General features: G+C 34.0%; 1 protein-coding gene and 1 pseudogene across 1 annotated transcript in view; one reads left to right on the top strand and one right to left on the bottom strand.

Annotated features, from left to right (window-relative positions):
• LOC145283552 (uncharacterized) overlaps nucleotides 1–23,985 on the top strand; it is a 71,998-nt gene that overhangs the window by 39,369 nt on the left and 8,644 nt on the right. Inside the window, exons 7-9 of the mRNA XM_080132438.1 lie at nucleotides 914–1,067; nucleotides 16,802–16,948; nucleotides 18,217–18,376. Coding sequence (XP_079988564.1) covers nucleotides 914–1,067; nucleotides 16,802–16,948; nucleotides 18,217–18,376 — 461 coding nt within the window. The remainder of the gene's footprint in view (nucleotides 1–913; nucleotides 1,068–16,801; nucleotides 16,949–18,216; nucleotides 18,377–23,985) is intronic.
• LOC145284720 (U2 spliceosomal RNA) lies at nucleotides 6,708–6,823 on the bottom strand (annotated as a pseudogene).

The raw sequence follows: 23,985 nt of genomic DNA, 5'->3' as shown, positions 1-23,985 counted from the left end.
ATATATATATATAAACCCAGGATACGGTGGCCCTAGGATTACGATGTGAAATTTTCGGCCCCTTGTTGGTATTTTCCCCGCCTTACGGTGTTAATTATAATGTTTTTTTTTATTATATGCATGTGTATTATATATTGTACTGTGTTTTGTTACTAAGTTTCAATGTCGAATGCTGGCGTTCTACTACCACACACACACACACACACACACACACACACACACACACACACACACACACACACACACACACACATATATATAATGTTGTTACAAGGTACACATTAGAACAATACTTGTCTCAGAAAGAGTAAAATTAATTCCACGAAGAGAAGAGTTTTGCGCCACTTTTATGTCTATTACGAAGATTAAAATCAAGAAATAATGCTAACAAACCTTATATGTAGAATTTTTATTCCCATTCCAATCGAAATCCATTATGTGTTGGATTCTATAAACCTTCTTGAAATTAAAGCTTAAGCTTAGGGGGTTTTAAGAAGCCACTGAAATTCAGCGAATCTGTTTTCATTGATGTCTAATAACTATGAGTCAAATACAATTAAAATGTGATATCTTTGAATTTACACATGGAAAGTTGTGCTTATATTAATGTAACCCAAATAAACTGAAACTTGGAGAATATTTATTGGTTGATGTCTATTGTCTATTATAATATTAAAACTTAAAAAAGAAATCGAAGATGTCTAAATGTTTGCTAAGGACTTTGGCCAGTTTTGCATTAAATGAAATTACATTAAAGATAGCCCACATTTGGACCCCTTATGCCAACCAGCTGTATTCATAATGATCGGTTAATTTATTTTATAGTAAATCTACATATCGTAAATTTACAAATATGAATGTGCCTAACGTGCTATTTTCTCTTCTCATTCCTGTTTGTTATTATTTGTTGCAGGTGAGCCGTATAATCAGTAAGGATATAGAGACATTTACTAACCTCAAGGGAAATCTACTTAAAACTTTGGGTATGCCCATTTACGATCACCATCTTAAGAATTTCTTGGAGGAACACTTGGTATATCAAGCTCCAACTACGAAACCGTACTGGCGTAAGTGTTTTCTCTTTTCCGAGTAAATGATTGCAAAGGAGTATCACTCTCTAAAATTCAAATTAAAAGTAAGTGCATAAACAGCGTAGGTAACGCTACTAAAATGTTGCATATTTTCTGATTAACTTCCTTTCAAAAAAAAAAAAAATTAGCCAATCATCTGAAATTTCCACAAAATAAATTGAAAATTATGTAAGAGGTTGATGTAGTTTGCTTGAAGCATTGTGTATAGTGTACATATGTGTATGCAGGTATATATATCTATATATATATATATATAAATACATATATTTATATATATATGTGCGTGTGTATATGTATGTGTATATGTATGTGTGTGTATATATGGTGTTATGTATATAGATATATCTATATATGTCTATGTTTATATATATATATATTTATATTATATATATGTATGTGTGTGTACCACTGTAACAGAGCGCGTGGAAACGTGTGTGAAAATATCAACATGAGCCAAAGGATAGTTGCCTAGCAAAAATATTAATAGCAGCACTCGTAAAAGTACCTATGCAAATTAGTAAGTGTGCGCGAGCTTGCATCAAAAGAAAAGGAGAGTAAATACTCCACGTGATCGGAGAAACGCAAATTTAAAGTGCGCAACAGGCAAGATGGACGTGTGAAAGTCGAGGACGAGAAAGTGGGGGAGAGGAGACGGAGACTTTTAAAAAAAGTACGTGTGTGCGAAGAGACTTTTCAAAAATAATGAAATGCAATTTTTTTAAAAAGAACTCAGAATAAATACATTTCATTTGCACTTAAAAAAAAAAGCCGACCCAGATGTTGAGTTTTATATTTTACTAGCAAGGCTACCCGGCGTTGTCTGGAGCAAAAGTATAACATATTTCCATTAAAATTTCTATCTCTCTTTATCAATCTCTCTATCTTTCTCTCTTTCTCTCTTTCTCTCTTTCCCCTCCCTGTTTTACTGCTCCCTTTCCCCAACCCACCCTTTACTATCTACCGAGCTCATTCCTCTCTGGCTGGACACACATACTGACAATTCGGTTTTATATAACAGATTCCTCTAGGAATGAGTCGGCATATTTCTTCCAAATTTATACATACGTAACACTGAAAAACTAACTCTCCATGACGAGAATTGCTCCAGTTGACGACCAGAACATGAATAATGTTTTCTAAATTTAAGATTCTATTTATCCAGGGTAACACCGATCAAGAAAATATCAACTTTGTGTCTATTTGTTTTATCTTTTTTATGGGGGTACTTTGACCGGATATTAAAACACACGTATGTACACGCAGACAACTACGCTTTATATTATAGATGTAAATAAATGTAAATAAAACCAGTTTGAATCTCAACTTTAGATCTATATACCACTGCACCTGACAAATCCATATTTTATTCTGAGTAGCTAATTCTCATTTTTTTTATCCTTTCTCTTTCCAATAATATAATGTATTTCGATTCAGTTTACATAAAAAAACTTAATGCAGTTTGACGACCGGAATAACCGCTACTGTTGGATTTTAGATTAGTAATACAAGAATACAAGAACGAAATCAACATTGCTTTGTCTTCCAGTTTTTAGATAAGCGTTTCAATTTTCGGAATTGAATATTAAACTATGCATGTCTCATTAGGTTAAACAGATTAATAGCGATACCATAATTTGCTTTTGTAAAAGGCATTTGTAGTGTTGTCTTTGATTTACGCATAAACACGTATTCTTCCTAGAAAGATGGTTACAATGGAGACGTTTTCGACGATGATGAAAAAGGGTTGCTGCTGCTTGCATCCTTAATTTAAAAAATATCTATTGCTCCAATTTCACAAATTTTCGATAAACAAGTACATTTGTTTAGATTATGTATTTCTTATTATTTATTAAAGATTATAATGGAATGTAAAATATTTTGTTTTTCTCGCGATACTACTGACACCCCCTCGGAGTGTGTTAGGAAGAAAAAATTGTTATAAGTAAATTACAAGGGACAATGGTTAAAATGGATTCACCAGTGCATACAAAGGTTCTCAGGATTGCGAAGGGTGGTAAACTAAAAGTAGTCATTTTCTGCTAGGCAGAAGACCGGACACAGGATTTCCAATTGTGAGGCAATAGATTTAAGAGAAAGTTAGTTTAAGAATAGTTTTTAGTTTGCGACAGTTTACGGCCCGGAACAAACCGAACAGAGTTTAAGTACACCCGAGATTAGCTGACTTCAACTTATCGACAGTGATGACCTCGAATGACAAATTATCTCAACTGACTCTTAGTTGATACACTGAAACTTAACTGAAATGTGGGCGTTAACGTTTAGAGGGTTCTTTTTCTCGATGGTATCATCAGCGTCCAAAATCTATTGCAGTTGTGTTTTCTCTTGTGGTTTAGTGTTTTTTTTTATTTTCATATACTTGTAAACCAATGCTCGCGCCCTCAGTGATCACCAACATGACACAAGAGAGACGCATGATTCTACACTATTTAGAAGATTACCTTTCATAGCAGGTGATACTTTGCTTTCGAAGCAATTAAAAAATGGACGGCTAACAAATCATCAGTTAAGGCGTTTACATAACTTTAGAGGTTTATAATTATTGCATTGCATTAATAATTGAATAACAACACGGTACTGTAATAACTTTAAAATTGATACTAAAACAGAAATTAATATCTGCGAAAATACTTCAAATACATGCTTACTTTACATAACACCATATACAAAGAATCGTGTTGAATGTTTTCTATTTGTCTATTTACGAATAATAATAATAATAATAATAATAATAATAATAATAATAATAATAATAATAATAATAACTAGCGGGACCTGAGGAAATTCCACAGCAGCATTTTTCATATGTAATATATTGTTGCTAGGCATTCTGTGAGCGTTCTGTTTAGCATGAATGAAGGCACAATCATATTATTCTAGTTTTTTTTATTAAAACTGTATCGCCCCCTTACTAAAATAATAACTTTGATATATTTCCTGGCCTGATTATTTCCTTACAAACACACCGGTCAATTAACTCACATTTTATCATTTTTCATAATTATTGAATATGTTATTATGTTCGACAATAATTTTTCATAATTTCAACCCACATTATCGCCCCTCCCTTTACTAAAATATTAAATTTTATATATTCTATCGGCTGATTATTTTATAAAAAAAAAATAACTATCAATTAACTCACATTTCATCATTTTTAATAATTCTTGGATATGGTACTAATCTTGACAATAATCTTTCATCATTTAGACTCACCATATCGCACACCTTACTAAAATAATAACTTTGATATATTGTCTAGGCTGATTATTTCATTACCAACACACACATCAATCAACTCATATTTCATCATTTTTCGTAATTCTTATGTTACTAATTTCGACAATATTTTTTTTATAATTTAAACCAACGTTGTCGCCCAACCTTACTAAAATAATAACTTTGATACATTTGCTGGGCTGATTATTTCATTACAAACACACTAATCAATTAACCTCCATTTCATCATTTTTAGCAATTCTTGGGTATGTTACTAATTTCGACAATCATTTTTCATAATTTATACCCATATTATCGCCCCCTCCTTAATAAAATAATAACTTTGAAATATTGTCTGGGCTTATTATTTCATTACAAACACACTAATGCATGAAATCACATTTAATCATTTTTCATAATTCTTGGATACGTTACTTATTTCGACAATCATTTTTCATAGTTTTAACCCACATTTTCGCCTTCCTTCTTTACTAAATAATAACTTTGATATATTTTCTAGGCTGATTATTTCTTTACAAACACACCAATGAATTAACTAATATTTCATCATTTTTTCGTAATTCTTGGATATGTTACTAATTTCGACAATAATTTTTCATAATTTCAGCCCTCCTTATCTCCTTCCCCTTTACTTATCTAATAACTTTGATATATTGTCTATTTTATTATAAATATGCCAATCAATTAAATCACATTTCGTCATTTTTCGTAATTCTTGGATAGGTTACTAATTTCGACAATAATTTTTTATAATTTAAACCGTCCTCGTCGCCCTCTCTTACTGAAAAAAGTACTTTGATATATTATCTGAGCTGATTATTTAATAAAAATCACAAATATCAATTAACTCACACTTCATCATTTTTCTTAATTCTGGGATATGTTACTAATTTCGACAATAATTTTCATAACTTTAACTTTGTCGCTCCCCCTTACTTAAATAATAACTTTGATATATTGCCTGGGCTGATTATTTCATTACAAACAAATCAATCAATTCTGGGTATTGTCATAGTATATATGTTTCACCTATCTTATCCAAATCCGAGTGACGCTGCATATTCTGCTAATATATATCGTTCACCTATCTCATTCGATCCCGGGTGATGCTGGGTATTTTGCTACTATATGTTTCCACCTATCTCATTCAATACTGGGCGACGCTTTCTGATAGTATATATTTGCACATCTCATTCAATCCCAAGACTGACTTCATGTCCGCCACCTCACTGTTAAATAAAGTAATGTTTTAATCGTAAACTGTTTCAGCCATTTCCGGGACTGGCTTTATATCCCCAACCCAGTGCTAAAAATATACATGAAATAATGTAATGTCTTAATATTAAACTGTTTCAGCCATTTCCGGGACTGATTTTATATCCCTCAACCCACTGCTAAAAATATACATGAAATAATGCAATGTCTAAATAGTAAACTGTTTCAGCCATTTCTGGAACTGACTTATAATCCCCACTCCACTATTAAAAATATGCATGAAATAAAGTAATGTATAAATCGTAAACTTTTTCAGCCATTTCCGGGACCGACTTCTTATCTCCCATCCTACTGTTAAAAATATACATTAAATAATGTAGTGTCCGAAACGTAAATGGTTGCAGCCATTTCTGGAACCGACTTCATATTTCCCACCCCAATGTTAAAAATATAATTAAATAAAGTAATGTGTAATGCGTAAACTGTTTCACCGATTTTCGGGACTGATTTAATATCCCACACTCCACTGTTAAAAATATACATGAAATAAAGTAATGTTTAAATCGTAAACGGTTTGAGTAATTTCCGGGACTGACTTCATATCCCGTAACCCAATGCTTAAAATATACTTGAAATAAAGTAATGTTTAAATCATAAAATGTTTCAGCAGCTTTTCGAAAGTATTACATAAAAACACGGTTAGGGATTAGGACACCATTGCTTCAAAATGAATTTCTGAGTGTAGTATCAGTTTCAGTATTCCAGTAACTTAAATCCCCCCTTGTTTTGGTCTTGGTTGATATAGGAGAAATCCTTCATTACTAATACAATTTTTATTTTTGTTATTGACCAGAGTGCCCCTTTTGGGGAGCTTGGGTCCCCCTAAATTTTTAACCGATCTCATGTCCAATTCCGCCCTTGTGGGGAGGCAAGTAAACAAAAAAAATCAGAACGGACATTTTCCAGGGCATTTTATAATTAACCAGAAGTGACATTTCCAGGGCATTTTGTTATTAAATCAGAAATACCTTTTTCAAGTTACTTTTTTAATATTAAAACTTTGTTACATTAAACATAGTACCCATACACAATGCCTCCCCACGGGACAGATTTAGACACCAGGGTCGTATTTTAACGTGGAGAAAAAATTGTCTTAGTCGTAAAGGATTTCTCTTCCACTGAGAGAGAAGAAATTGAAACGTAGCACATGAAGAACATATACTACACTTTGATCTTAGCCAAAAGGCCAAGAAAGACAAATCATTTTTATTAGCTTTGCCTCAACAGCGACACCAATTTTTTTTCAATTTCTTAAGGGTGACAGGTTTATTTGGAATATTCCACTTTCCTTTTTTAGGGATGCACAGCATGATAACGGACGGAGCGATAAGCGTAATAATATAATGATAATAATAAAGTACAGACACTGACCAACTACATTAAAACTGCAACAGAAGTAAACCAAAAAGTTGGAAGGGCATTCACATGAATCCGAACGAGCTTAATTTAAAAAATATTTTATAAATATTGTCCTCAACCCCTTCAGCTGATACACAATATAGCCGCGAAAGTCAAGGAAAATGGATAGGCACTAACCAAAACTTGCATTGGATAAGTGCGAAGAGTTCTGGAACCTTTGGGGGGGGGTTATTACCACTAAAATTCCAGAGAAGACCAAATGACATTTTTCTCAAGAAATCAATAGCAAACGAATGTTGCGATAACGCAAAATGATTTGCAAAGATTATCGAAAAAGGTGCAGTACTTGAAATCTAGGGAAACTTGCTGTTACCCAGACTCCGGGGAACACCATCAATTTTAGACGATGGGCTGTGTGAGAAATCCTAGTGGGTACAAATAATAATAATAATAATAATAATAATAATAATAATAATAATAATAATAATAATAATAATAATAATACCTTTATACATAAACATAACTTGACTGTTCTAGATATAGGTATATAAAAAATAATAATATAATAATAATAATTGTTGTTGTTGTTGTTGTTTTGTTGTCATTTAGTAATCATTGATGTTGGCTCGTGTGTAAATTCCTAGTGAGAAATAATAATAATGTCATAATAATGTGATAATAATAATGCTAAATAATCTATTACTATTAATAATACTGATAATAATTATATCTATAATTTTTTTCATAGCCGAAGAACAACTTTGAATTTAATAATATCTAAATGAAAATACAAACAGACTAAAATAAATAATAAAAATAAAACCATAAATATATCCGGGCTACTACAGGTTGCGATAGTGAGTAACTATCTATCAATCAAATTAATATTTGTAGAAATTAAACAAGCTTACTTAAGATAGCGTTTTACCCAAAGAATGACGTCGGTTTTTATTTGTATATTTTCGAATAATAATAATAATAATAATAATAATAATAATAATAATAATAATAATAATAATAATAATCTCCATATTTGATTGCAGAAATTCCTCCCTGAACCAAAGTACTGTACGTCTGGAGCAATAGATGCCACGCACAAGTTTATTATGCCTAGACTATTAGCCATTATCTTATTAGTCCTCGCGCGAAAGAGCAGAACACAAAATGTTTTAAATAATAATAATAATAGAATAACAATAACAAAGACTTTCGCTGGCGAGGACTACTATTGACCGTAACCAGTTATACAATCCTTTTGAAATTTTTATCTCTATTTTTCTCGTTATGTACTGAATATTTGTTCATGGAACCTATATAAAATATTTTCCTTATTAAATTTTAAAGATTCTCTATTCTGAAAGAGGTTTTTAAAAATTTAATCTAAACAAGTTATTTTAAAGTTTTTGTTAAAACAAATTCAGATTTTCTCATTATTCAGACGTGTATTACAAAGGGAGATTACAAAGGGGTTGCAAAAATGAGTTGTGGTGTGAGGAGAAATACAAACTGAAACAGAGAGAATATTAAGACCTGTAATAATACAAAGAGGGGGTTGCAGAAATGAGTTGTGGTGTGAGGAGAAATACAAACTGAAATAGAGAGAAGGAGAGTTTTAAAATACAATCTTAAAAAGATAAGATACAAGTTAGAAAAGCATTTCATCCAAGGCATGAAAATTGTTAAACAAAATGTTTTTACTATAGGCTTAAAAAAATAAAGGTACCAGATTCAAGAATTTATTTATCTTCAAATTACAATTTTATAAATTTTACAAAGTAAGGTATAAAAATTTAATTTAAATTGAATAAAAAATTACCTTGGATTTATTTTATGTTATGTACATTTTGGTGCACTTTAAAAACAGTATCTTTCATCTAGTAATTAATTATATAGATATAAAATTTTACATAACTTTAGAGCGACATTTTAGATACATTTAGTCGTTATAATAAAATCCTACATTTCATCTTAGGAGCAACATGATCACGATCACAACCATCTTTTGAGAAAGAAGTTCCTATTTTCCTCAAAATATCATCCTTCTACCACTCCAGTCAACACCGGAAGGAAATATATGTATTATACATATATTGTGCTTGCACCGTTCGTAACTGGATCATAAACTTATAGATATAACATAATGCTTCCCTTTTCCGATTCAAAAATAATAAAGTCTCCCGAGACTAATTACGCCTATTGTGATTGACTGAACTCTGACCATTCCTATATTCCAGATAACGGTATTCGCATGCTAAACGAACGCTAATGCACCGTTCAAATATGGCGTCGCAATGATACCTACTTTTGCTCTCTAAGTAAATTGCTGCGTTTAGTTTCTTACATTTTACGACACAAACAATATCTCTCTCCGTATATATGCTTCTTAACTCTCTCTCTCTCTCTCGCTCGCTTTTTACATTTCCTTTTATGCCGAAGAAAAAATGTAACGACGATGCTGAAGAAAAACAACAAACATTTTTTCCTTTCTCTCTCTTTCTCGCTCGCTCGCTTTGTACATTTGTCCCAGTAATTAATTATATTTTTTCAAACATAGTTACGTTTTTAAATATAATTTACTTAAATATATTTTATTTAAACTCGCACAATCTATTACGATCGTTGCCTATTTAAAAATAAATTTTCGGCAATATCATCTACTGGATTAGTATTTATTCTGATGTTTGAATTTAATGTTTTTAAAATATGTGAAATATTCACATTTTAAAGCTGTTTAATTATTTTTATCGTACACTATTTTTATGTTAATTTTTTTACCCGCCTCTCATAATAAAATATATAAAAATAAATAAACATTTTAATCAGTTTATTTTCTTATTTTTTAATCGAAAATCTTTTCAAATAACTATGTTTATTTAAGTTAATATTATATATTTCATCAAACTATTTAGATATTTAAAAATATATTTATTTACAGAAACATTAAAAGAAAACAATGAATGTATCATTTTTTAAAAAGTTTAGTAGTTTCAAAAAGGTGAATGTGCAACAGAAAATAGTTTATCAGTTTCAAAATGTGTATATTGCACATATATTAAAAAACATTAACTTCAAACAACATAATAAGTACGAATCCAGTAGATGATATTACCGGAACATTTATTTTTAAACGGCGACGGTCGTAATAGATTGCGCAGGTATAAATAAAGTATATTTAAATAAAGTACATTTTAAAAAACGTAACTATATTTGAAAAAAAAAACAAAGAACTAAACGTAAATATGTTTGAAAAAATATATAAACAAAAAATATCTTAATATTTTGCCCAATTATATGAGTAAGCAGTTTTGAAGAATAGCGGAAGTATTGTATCCATTTTGTGTTTCCATACCTCAATTGACAGACTTGCCGGCGTGTTTGAAAGTTAGAGTCTGGTTTTATGCACATTTACTGATTTTTTACACCTATTTCCTACGCTACAATTTTAACGTAAATTTCATTACATAGGAAAACAATTATTTGTTCTATACATATGTTTTCACCAATTTCGAATTATGAGAAGTATTTCATTTAATTTAATTTTCCGGACTGATTCTCGAGATTGCACACATGTTAACCTTTTTATTTTTATCTATTTATCTATTTATTTTTTAGTGGAAGAAATTTTTACATTAGATCCACCTCCACAATTTTTTTTTAGAATGACGACTTGTTTTAGGTTTTCGACTATGCTGATTAAGAAAATCTCATTCAATTTTGCGGAGACAAATATATATAGAGATAGTATGACCTATATTATGACCTATAAATTACTGGGTGTCAGATTTCTACGCACGCGTGATAAACAAATCTACGTATCTCCTACCGACACTGCCGCCCCCATTTTTTTTAGAATTTGCGGATAGGTATGCTGACAACGATTATCACGGTTAAATGTGGTTGAATTATTCTCCCTACCCCCAAAAAGGGGTTGTCTACTCCGAAATTCCGTTCTTTACATAGGTATGTTGGGGTGTCTATTCCGAACACTGTTCTTAAAAGAGGTTGTTAGTGTCTATTTCAAAAGCCCTACTAAACATAGGAAGTTTGGGATGTCTATTCCGAATGCCGTTTTTTACATGTAATACTCAAAGAAGTGAAGTGAAAAAGTCGTAATTGGTTTGTTTTACATGTTAAAAAAAAAACAATATAAAACTGAAATTTACTTTAATACTATTAATAGTGGAAGAGTTGAAAACAAGAGAAAGACTTGAACAGCAAACGGAAGCAGTTAGGGCTACCACTGATTTCGATCACTCTAAACAGTTCATATACAGTGAGAATCCCTAAATCTTCTGTTTTTTACCTTCCATTATTATTCTAATAGGTCATTTTTTGTAATTTTATAAATTCGTACTGATTTACGCATTCCCTTAATTGCTTTTTTTTTTAAATTCAAATTGTACCTGCATGTTATTGCCCCAAATCAGAACAAATCGTCAGTGAAAGCCAGATTATTTCATTTCAGCCACGGTCGTCAGTGACCGCAATTGTCCAGGTTCGGCAGTGACCACCAACAACAACTGTAGTTTACTTTTTGCAAGGAGGGGCAGGCTTCCACCAGGCAACGCCGATTAACAGGTTCTGTTAGTAATAATAATAATAATTTGACAGAGCGAAAGATAGATACTAGCTGGCCGGAGTTGTCCCGTTATATTTATAATTCGATTATGTATTTGCATATTATAAAATATTTTATTCAAATTTTCTCTCTCTCTCTCTCTCTCTCTCTCTCTCTCTCTCTCTGTATATATATATATATATATATATATATATATATATATATATATATATAAGAAAGAAAAAGTATATATATGGGGGAGAAAATTAAGAGAAAAATAGTAAAAGGGCAAGTAACAATATTAATGAAATTGCATTACCTAAAATACAAAACATAGATAAGGTAATAGGCAATCTATCCTAAAGAAGATAGACGACCGTCTGCCATATAGTTTAATCCGCTATATAGTAAACGTATTCTTTCAAATATCTCCACAAACGTTATGATATCATTGATAGGTATTTACCCAGAGATAGCAGATTAGGTAAACTATTTCATAAAAACACAATTAAATTATCTTTCTCAACTACAAAACCCTAGTATAATAGGATATAATAAAACAAAATACAAAAGACATGCAGACCACAGGTGATACTTGGACCAAGTGATAAAAATAGTACGACCGAAAATATTTGTAACTGCTGAAACCAGAATAATTGCCGTTAAATGAAAATTTTTTTATTACAAATATGGTATACAAATGTGATGTAGTTACTGTAAATGAATCTAAAGCTTGTATTGATTACATACAAGCAGAGATATAGAAATCATATGTGCTCGTTTGCAACTGAATCTTATGTAGATTTAGATAAGCCTCAGACTTCTTTAGCTATATATGTTAGGAATTTAGTCAAAATCAAGATTAAAACTAAAATGGTTCATTCTAGGAAAGGCAAATAAATGCATTCCTAATAAGAAAAAAGGCGTAAATTATGCATTTTCGAATCTTTTCGCATAGTTATATTCAACGAAAATTTGTTGAATAAAAACCATAGAATCATCCAAGGTCGTATACATAGGACGAGATATATGCTAGTATATTTAATTTTATTGTAAGTGTAGAGTAATAATATCAAACATAATCTATATATCAGATATAAAGAAAGATATAAATCATGTTAAGGGATTTAAATTATAATAAGAATATAAATAAAATTTATATACTTATGGTTTAATATAGACTTTATTTTTACATAAACAAGACACAATAATGAATATGTGCTTTTTAAGAATTAATAAACAGTGTATCGTTAAATAAATAAGTAAATAAATAAGGGTGTAAAGTTAAGTTACATGAAAAAAATACAATGCCTATATAACCAACTCAAATTAATTAAATGTGAGATTTGAGGTAATTTTCTTTGAAGTCTATGGAAATTTTGTATATATTATTCATCCTAGTATACTTAATAAAAATATACTTTATGCAAAAACACTAGTGTATTAACTTAAAAATTCAATGGGAAATAGATTCTGAGATATTTGATGGGTTGAATTCTAAGTTATAACTTGAATCGGATTCTTGGTTTCCAAGCTAATTATAAGAAATTATTTTTATAAACATCGTGCAATAGTCACATCCATACGTTTACTTATTAATGATAATTGCAGTTCATAAGTTTTTATAAATTTTAAAAAGTTTTTCATGTGTTTAAACGGTCACTATTCATATTTATTAACTATGAGCTTATATAAATTTTAAGATTTATTTTGGTAATTTATTTCAAAATGAACTAGAGGTAGGCTTATGATATGGAGATAACTAAATGGTCACATGCCAAATTTTACGATAGATACATACATAGGCATGTATATCTGAATATCATTGTGGTTCTAATTGAAATCTATAAATCTTATGGGTTATTGTTGAAGTCTTTATATTTAATAAATTATACTTTACTGGATTTAGAAAAAAACGTATTTTACTGTAGTTTATAATAGTTTTTACTTGGTCTCTTGAAATTTAAGACTTTTAGTATTTTTCACAATAAAATCTACTACTCGATTTTTAGTTGAATAAATTATAGATTTAGAAAAATAGACAACAAATTGATAAAGTAATTTAAATATAAAATAATTATAACAATGAAAAATAAATAAAAAATAAATTATTTTAATATAAAACGTAAATTAAACACTACGTAAATATGTGTGGCTTAAAGATTTAGATTAACATATGAATATTAATATTACTATAACTAAGAATTTACCCTAAGGTACGATAGGACTAACGTTTGACTTTTTGGAGATGTAATGATATCTTTACATATCCTATCAAATGAACATAGATTAATTTTTCCACTTAGGTTTTAGTATTAGTTGTAAATTTATAAAGGTAGTGGAATCGTAGTAAATATATTCAAAAAATTTTATAGAGACGTTAGTTTATAGATTTTATAAGTTTCTACGCATTCGCGTAGGAAAATAATTATGGATCTAAGGGAGATAACTCGAAAAAATAAGTCACTACTAAGCTCTTGTTTGACGCTTGACTGAATAAGATTATTATAACAATCAGCATAAGTTTTAAACTAACATAAGGTTAAAATCAGTGAAATAATAGAACTACTGATTAATATTTTTCAGGGTATCAGATTTTTATAATAAAAACAATGGATATTCTTGTATTTTTATTCTATTTAGGGATAATTTTCACGACGATAAAGATTTGTTTACATCTGGATTGTACACAACATGGTAATTTTTGCTGGTTTATTTAGTTTCGTATTTTTGCTTTCACTGCGGTACACTATTTGGAAATCTAATATGATTAAACTAAAGTTTTTATCATCAATATTTTAAGAATAAAATTAGCTATGGTTTATTGACTGAATTATCGCCCCTTTCTTTAAAAATTAGATACGTAAAATTTTAGAAATATAGTTAAGATATATATAAAAAAAAAGAAGGCGGCATAAACGCATAACTCTTTTGCTCGCGGCATCCGTGTTTAAAGTGTTTTTTTTTTTCTGGAATATTCTCTCAATGACCAATAATAAATAAGTTTTATTTTTTTATTTTTTATCCGTATGACTTGCTCTACAAGCAATAAAATAATATGAATGTTATACAGATATACGTGTGATATTAGAATTTTTTACTATATATATATATATATATATATATATATATATATATATATATATATATATATATATATAAGGAAAATATAACTCTGCGAATATTGCAACAAAAATTTTATAAGGTACTTAAAAACGTTTACTAAACTAGAGCAATGAGTGTTCTAAAAAAACATTCGTATATATATGTATCAAGTCGGTGCAAAAGTTTATAAAGATTTAAAATTTCATATTGTAAATAATTAACTGTTTTTGAAAATCGTTATTCATAGCAATAACTTTCTATAACTTGATTCCATCTGTTAACTGAGCTTATAAATTCATCGCTTGTTAATTCTTTAGGTTTGGATGCGAAATGTAAATCTCACTCATGCTCAATCTCTTCTCTTAATATTAACCAAAGGCCATATGATTTCGTAATTGTCGAAACAAGTGATAATCTGAGAGAGCTAGGTCAGAAGAATATGCAAATAGGGCACAATTTTTCAACTAATTTCTCCAGTGAGATCTTTAGTCAGTAGTGCTGTGATGAACATGGGTGAAAATATTGTAGAAAAATATGAATGATGCTTTAATAATATGAACAAAACGTTATAAATTAATCATAGAGATATGTTTAATTAATGACGATATGCATAAAGTAAATTACAATAGTTTCCAAATCGGCAAAACTATTGTATCAAATTGATATGTATATATATATATATATATATATATATATATATATATATATATATATATATATATATGAGCAAACAGTAAATAAAATATGTTAAAAAACACTTTCAAATGAGTTAAAAACATATTTAATCTGAAAAGGAAACACTAGATAAATGGATAGTCCTTAATCCGCGGAGTTTCGAAGAAATACTCTCCTTCTCATCAGAGGAAAGAATTAGCAAAATGCGGGATCGGATTTTGCATGCAGAAGTATTTGATGAAACAACAAGTAAGTCAAAGATCTTACTTGAAAACAAAATAAGTTAAGCAGAGGGAGTATGGTAAAGAAAAAGGTGATTACACATGAATGGATAGTCTGGTGGAAGATAATATATATATATATATATATATATATATATATATATATATATATATATATATATATATATATATATATATATATATATATAGTAGCGTCCAAAAGTTAAGGAACCGTCGATCATTTTCTTTTAAATGACTTCTAACTTTATCTATGAAAAAGGGGGGAAAATGTTGGTGAATTTTCTAATGTTTAATAATGGTAGTTAAGTAAAATATATATTTTTTTTATTTTGGATTTTGAATACATATTAGTTTTTTACATATGATTTTAATTAAATTACTGGTGTCCAAAAGTTCAGGAACGGGGGAAATTATTAATGAAAAAACAAAGAATCCTTTCAGTATTTAGTGAAAAGCCCCTTGTTTTTAATCACACTATGACATCTTTTGCTGCAATACAGAAATAATCGTTCACATGTTATAGGGGGGATATTATTCCAGGATTTTCTTATACATTCCCATAAATAATCAAAAATTTTTTTTCTGTGATCTTATCACCAATAATTTTCCAAACATTTTCAATTGGCTTAAGGTTGGGTCCTTGAGCAGACCAATCCATAACGCAAATATTGAATATATTTAGCTCTTATAAAACTATTTTTTTCTTTATGGCACGGTGCGCTGTCTTGCAGAAAGATACCAGAATCAGAAAGATTAGCAACCACATGTTCTCTCATCAATTCTCTGTACATTCGGGCCAGTTCCTTTTGTAGATATCATGCCTCATACCATTATACTACCCCCTTCAAATTTTACTGTACTTTTAACGCACTTAGAGGACAATGAGTTCATCAGAGTACATTCCATTAAAATATTTGTAAACCATGCACTGGAACGCAACATTTCGGCGATGTGACAGGGGTTGGAGCCTAGTTGACAAAGTGGGACCTATTAGATTGGAGGTATGTGGGTGTGTTTGTGTGTGTGTGTGTGTGTGTGTGTGTCCTTGGCTAAAAATGATTACTTTCTTCATATTTGTATATTTTTAAACATGTACATTTTACTTGTTATTATATATATATATATATATATATATATATATATATATATATTCTATATATATATATATATATATATATATTCTAATATTTTTCTTTGAACAACGCTTATATCAACTAACGTTTTTTTTTTAATTCCAGAGGGTTACCCCCCTTATGTAGATCTGCCTCCATTCGCACATTTTCCACCAATTCAATCAATGCCACCAATGCTTAACTCAAATTTTGACCAGTTTGGATTTCCACTTTCTACTGTGCACGGTCCAGTATATTCGTTCGGCCCACAAAGTAAGTACCTATCTTTTATACATCTCTTTGTACAGTAAAGCGTGTTTATATTTTTATATATCCGTATGCAAATGATTCACTTCGAAGCTAATTAATTGATAGTTCCGAAATGTTGAACACAGATACTAAGCGCAAGAGTCTCGAATGCAAGTAATATTTAATTTAAGGTATAAAAGTGGGTGGAAGCCCTTCTATAAAAGTCAGCTAACTTCCAACTTTTGTAAAATATTAATTCGAAAATTTCAGTTTCTTTCGAGCATTTTATAAGATGTTTAGTGGGCATGATACGGGCACAATCTTCCATTTGAAAATTTAAATTTATCAGATTTGCATTGAGCTTTATTTATATAATTGAGCAAGATTACTTGAATTTAAATTTCAACTTAAGGTCTCTAAGCTTAATCCGTAAATTTGACAGATTTTCTGGAATCAAATTGATGTAATGGATTTTAATAAAAAGTTGAATAAGGATTCTAGACATAATCTCTACTTATTTTTAAAAGGTACTTTGTCTGTTTGTGTGTTTGTGTGTACATCTTTGTTTGTTTCTGTGTGTGAGTTCGTTCCCTATAGACTCCGAAACGGCTGCGCCGATACTTTTTAAATTCACTCAAATCTGCTTTATGTATCTGTGGGTGTTCTTGGATAGGTTTTGTATCAGAATGCCTTAAATAAGTATCGAAAATTGATAATCGAAAAAATCCAGTTAAAGAAGAAACAGTCAAATTACCATCAAAGGTAACACCTTATACAGCCTAACATCACAAGTGCACTTGAGAAGTTTTATCATCGCACAAGCAGAAAGGCAAGGCGTATAAAATCAACAGTAGGTTCTTTGATAAAACATGAGTGCGTTCAAAATGATGTTTCTGTTTAGAGCACAACTGCATCATGATACTTGACATTTGCATTTTAAACTTAAATTCAAGCCAGTATATAAAAACATTTCATAAAATGCACACTAGGTTCTCTACAGTGCAATGTAGACTACAATGTATTGTGGACTAAGTCACTGCTATGAGGAATGTGAAACTTCCTCCCGGTGCACCGCGATGGGTCCTGGACCACAGCAGGAAATCAATCTATTTGATTGAAAAAAATTAGCAATTTCACCGATTTCGATGGCATCTTATTGAATCCCGGACAATTCCATGTTTCCCTACTAGTGTATAGTGTCCCAAAGCCTATCTTAATTTTCTGAATTTCTCTCTCTCTCCCTCTCTCTCTCACACACACTCTCTCTCTCTCTCTCTCATTATATTCCACAGAGATACCACGATGTTTACCAGCCGCCAGAGATGAGAAGATAAAGGTAACATTTGACGTCCTCGTTGGTAACAGATCTCGCTGCAATGCTGATATCGAAGAACCAAAACAAAAATTAAAGAACATGCTTATATTGGCCGCACATTCTCATTCATGCCTCGTGTAAGACTATTCTTTTGTTTCATATTACGTTTTAAATATATCGCTATTTCGCCTTTTTCCTTTTTTCCTTTCGTTTCTTATATATATATATATATATATATATATATATATATATATATATATATATATATATATATATATATATACTAGCATGGGTACCCAGCGTTGCCTGGGTTGACATGGAGTTCTGTTTGAAACACACCGGTATACTAAGAAAAGATAATTAAAAATAGATCATTACAACTTTTGTTTCAATAAAAATAGCAGTGAGTGCCCGTGCGATCGCAAAAAAAAGAAAAAAAAATCTTCCAAAAAGTAATTCCAAAAACAAATAAATGACATTTTTCGTCATTTTATATTTCTAATGTAATCCCCCCACCCCCGAAAAATTGAATTTGTCATATTTTGGGGTTCGTCCTGCTTATAAAATTGTTAGGTGAAAGTACAGAATGGTTTCATAAAAATAATTAAGTTTATTGTTATTTTATGTTTCAAATGTAATTTCTCCCCTCCCCCACCACAAAAAAACTAAAAAAAAAAATTGTATTTATCATGTTTCCCCTCCCCCCTCGATCGCCAAACTTGAAAAAGATGCTAGAGATGACATGTCTAGTTGAACGCTTTGGGTGCTCATTTTACGTTAAATTTATATAGAAAAGTTATCCCCTACGCTAAAATGTTTAATTTTTTTTTTCAAAATTTCTTCTTTCATATCATTTATAAAGACTGCTTAAACAAAAAAAAAAAACAGGTCTTAATTTTTGGGCTCAATGTCAAGTTTCTTTCCAACTTCCTCAAAAACTTTAAAATGGCAACTTTTAATGGTTTTCGGTGGTGCTGAAAAGGAATATTAAGTTTAAATTTGGGTCAGATAAGTAATTTTCATGATATGAAGAAATTACTCTTTCAAAAAGTGGGGGATCACTTTCTTATATAAATTTAATGTAAAATGAGCACCCGCTTTCTGGTCACCTAGTAATTTCTTCATATCATAAAACAAATTTAACTATGATATTCGTTTTCAGCACCCCCGAAAATTGGCTGCCCCCACATATGGTCTTTGCTTGCAGTATCTGCCGGAAAGATACTACACTTTGATCTTGGCCAAAAGGCCAAGAAAAGGGTATTTATTTGCTCCCCCACCAAGCAAATTAGGCACAAGGCCGATTTTTTTTATCTGAGGAGTGAAGCGGAAATGGGTAGCTCCCCGGGGAGTAGGGGAGCTGGATAGTGACAATTGGTATGAAGGGTTGCCCCTACATTGACCAGGGTCTTGTATGTGAGGTTGCCCCCACATATGGTCCTTTCTTGTAGTATCTGCCCGAACAGATACTACACGTTGAGATATTAAATCTTTTATTCAGGCAAAAAAAAAACATGAACAAAAAACTTAGGCCAACTCAAAAGAAGGGCAGATGGGGGTCGTTGGTCATCCTTGTCACTCTAGAACTAAAACAAAAGTTTCTCTTAGCTAGAATATTCTTTCACCATAATACCGCATTCGCCTTTTCGTACTTGGGGACGTCCTACTTGGCACCCAATTGTTTAAAACATTTTTTATTTCCGTGTAAAAACAAAAAAGATAACAATGATGATACGATAATTCATTTGTGTCGAGGGCGGGGGAAAAAATGTGGTTAGTAGGACCCTCCCAACCTCGTCTAGTTGATAGATCGTCTGTTTCACTTGGTTTGTAAAGGAACCTGAGCTCCTGCAGGCCGGTCTCTAAGTGGGGCTCTATAGATGGGACGAAATGGAGAAAAGAAAATTTTGTGGGTGAGGGATTGGGAGTTAGTGATTGATTTCTTTCTTTCCAAGATGGGTGAAATTTAGAGTGAGGGGCGAGAAGAAAAAATTGCAGATAGGAAGGGATGGGGATCTTGGAGTCTTCCTACTTAGGGAGGGATGAAGCATTTGCTCGGCTAGCTAAGAGGCTGAAAATGGATTATGCTTGACGGAACTGCGCGTTCCACACCTAGGCGGGGAACATGTATTCAAACTTGGCTCCTTTTCGTACACACAGACTTGCTACATGTATCCATCTTCTGTCAAATGCCGCACGATGCAGCCTTCTTCTATCACATCTGATCTTCACCCGTAGTAGGTGTTTAAAGAAAGTGATCAGATCCTGATCAGAAAAACACTTCCGGCCACCCTGCAGAAGCGATGTCCAAATCGCCATTCTCGCCACGGCCAGGATCGTAATGTAGACCATTTGTCTTTCTCTGTCCAACGGCGGCCTCACGTTGTCGACAACATTGGATACGGTAATTGGGCGAGGATGCTCGGGATCGATGTGAGCCGTCACCTCGCTGACATACGACCAGTACTGGCGGAGTTCACGGCAATCGAAGAAAGCATGATCACTCGTTTCTACGGTCGTTGTCCCGCGACGGGGACAAGCAGGCGACTCCAAAAACCCAGAACTGCATTGTATGTTGTTAAGTGGAAGTGCATTTCGGGCCAATCGCCAGGTTAGGGAGAACTCCAAATTGTTCAGATGACTCGAACCTGGCGCTCAGCTCCACGCGGAGCGGATCTCACTCTACTGCCAACCCAAATGCGCGCATAGCAGGTCGTCGGCGGCCCCCCTTACTAGATCCCTGTGGAGTTCCCTACGGGTAGCAGTCACAAGGTCGATGGACCTTGGTAGTAGTTTTAGCGCGGCTCGGCACTCTTTCAGGAAGGCTGAGTCTCCACGCGGCCTGTGACGACTCTCGATAGCGGGATCGAGATTGAAGTCGGGGAAGGCGGCAGTAATTGCGGGGTGCCATGGTTGATCTTCTTGAAGGTGGTGGCTCAGGAAGGCCAGCCTCTCGGTGTCTCGATGACACTTCAAGTCTGGCATTCCCGAACCTCCCTCACACGGACGTTGGTAGCAGACCTGTCTGCTCACCCAGTGTCTTCCTCTGTCCCAAAGGAGGGAGGATAAGAGTTCGACAAGAGCCTTTAGGTGTTGTGCAGGCAGGGGAAGTACGGTCAGTCCGTAAAGGATGAGAGGAAAGACGTATGTAGCGCACGCCTCAGCTCTACTCTTTAAGGAAAGTTTCCTAGGAAGCCACGCGCTGACCGCAGCCTTCACTTTTGACCGTACCTCCGACCAATTCTTATCAAGCTGGAGACCTGGTCCGAACCACACGCCAAGGATCTGAACCAGGCGATCCGTCCAGCTGAAGGGCGCCGGGAGGTTTGCGTTACCACTACAGGCGCCCAACCGCAGTCCGACAGACTTACTGCGGTTTATCTTAGCCCCCGTGATTCTTTCATACTGTGCAAGCGCCTCCGACACGATCTCGATGTCTCTGAAGCTCGACACGAAGACCGTGACATCATCGGCAAACGCGGATACCTTGACAGCTGAGCCGCCAGGCAGAGCCATTCCGAGCAGGGCCGAATTTGCCTCCCCATGTCTCAGCTTGCAGCCAGGACGTAAAGCAGGGGCGACAGCAGACAACCCTGACGAACCAGCCGAGAGATAACAAAGGGCTTCGAGCGCTTTCTGTTGACTTGCACGATAGCCGCGGGCTGTCGATACATCACGGAGAGCCACTTGCAAAAGTCCGGTTTAAAACCGGCGGCCTTCAAGAAAGATGCCAGGAAACGATGGTCGACCCTATCGAACGCTTTGGACTGATCTAAGTTGATCAGCGCGGCTCCCGTATCGTCATATACACCCCTCTAGGATCATGTGGATCAGGTGCAAGTTGTTCTGAATCGATCTCCGCTTCACAGCGTAGTTCTGTTCTGGTTCAACCAACTCGTCGATAACAACCTGCAGCCAATTCGACAGGATGTTGACTAAAATCTTCAACTCTGTGTTTAGCAGAGTTATGGGCCTGTAGTCGTCTAACTCTTCCCCTCCATGCCAGTCACCTTTCTTCAGCAATGTGATCACTCCCTTGGTTACCTGCTCTGGGATGGATCCCTGAACAAACCAATGGTTGAACACATCCGTCAGAAGAGGCAGAAACATAGGCAACAGCCTCAAGTACAGTTCGTATGACAGACCATCAAGTCCTGGCGATCTGTCACAGCTGACCTGTAAAGACCTCCCGCTCCGTCACCCAGTCCTCGCAACTAGCTGCTCTAGCCGCCTCGAGGCGGGGAGAGTCGGCCAAATAGTCGCTAAACTCAAGGACCGGAAGATGGGGCTGCTGCGTAAAACGCTCCTCGAAATATTCTCGAAGCCCCTCGCAGATCTCCCAAGTCGATTCCAGGGTGCGTCTATCCGGATGTCTAACTTTCGCAATATATTTGTCCGAGCCACGCCTAGAAACCTCACGACGCACGTCTGCATCAGAATTGACTGCTTCGTTGCCTATCTTTCTAAGCCTAGCTCTAACTACATGGCTTCGTAACACTCGCTAGTCTCGCATAGAAGGTCCTGCTTAGCTTGTTCCTGACTAACCCTATCACCCTCCACCGTAACCCGGGCTAGTTTCTGCTCTAGCTGCTTCTTCGTCTTGGCCTTATCTAGTACAAGGCGCTGGGCATACTTGACAGAATCTTCTGATCTTGGCTTTGAGACCTAACCAGCATTTACTGCCGGTAACCGCCCCCACTAGTTCCTTTTTAATCAATTCTCTTAACCGATCTCGGAAGTCTTGTATCTCCAGAAGGGAGGTGTTTAACTTCTAGTACCCCGCTAACTTAGGCCTATTTCCTAGCTTCAGCCGGGCCATAACTAATTTATGGTCCGTCTGGCTTAGCCAAGTGAACGTGGGACAGGATAGGAAGTCTACTTCGCCTGTCCTAACTAACATCCTGTTCAAATAGGTATTTGGATAGGAGGAAACGCTATTGGTCCACGTCCGCTTCTCCCGCCCCGGATGCTCGACCCGAAACCTGTCGACCAGTCCGCATCTAGCCATCAGCTCAGCCAGGCTGGACTCGCACCTCTCCGACCCTCTAGCTTCGCCTCTTACCTTATCTATGTCGGGGTCTAAGATGGCATTCCAATCCCCTATTAGCACTACCCGCTTCCGACAATCTACAAACGCGTCGAGCTGACTGAAGAATGAGACCCTCTCACGAGCGGTGCTGGGCGCATGAACCGCAATCACCCGAAACACGGAATCTTTTACGGCAACATTTTCCACGACCAGCCTGCCCTCCGCATCCCTATGGACAACGTCGACCGTCGCGGACAGGGTACGTTTAACTAGAAAGGAGACTCCCTTCCCCCTCGGGCTGCCATATGCTGAGAAAACCTCAAAGTCTCAGGCCAGCACCTGATAGTCCACAAAAGAAACGAAATGCGTCTCCTGAATCGCAGCCACATCCACTCCCAGAGACAAGAGGTCGTGTCGGAAGCGAGTCTCCCGGCCCGATGATCTCAAGCCCCTCGCATTCAGACTAGCCAAATTCAAAGCAATGGTACCTACCTTAAGGTGTGTTACGCTCAGCTCCGAAGTCAGCCGGGGAAAGGACACCGACGTTGTATGCAATGCTCAAGGTGGTCAGGTTTTTCATGTCCTGACCTTCTCTCACAATGCCGCCGACGTCCAAAGTGTAAGTCAATTTAAGGAGTGACGGATGGACAAACACTGGGACCCTTCCCTTGTATTGTTTTGCGACTTCCTCAAGGGATGGGTCATTTTTTCTAATCA

The sequence above is a fragment of the Euprymna scolopes genome, chromosome 1 (genome assembly GCF_053919585.1).
Source record: "Euprymna scolopes isolate OS-2025 chromosome 1, ASM5391958v1, whole genome shotgun sequence".
NCBI classification, from domain to species: domain Eukaryota; kingdom Metazoa; phylum Mollusca; class Cephalopoda; order Sepiida; family Sepiolidae; genus Euprymna; species Euprymna scolopes.
The sequence above is the reverse complement of the archived record's forward strand: the minus strand, read 5'-3'. Positions and strand labels throughout refer to the sequence as shown.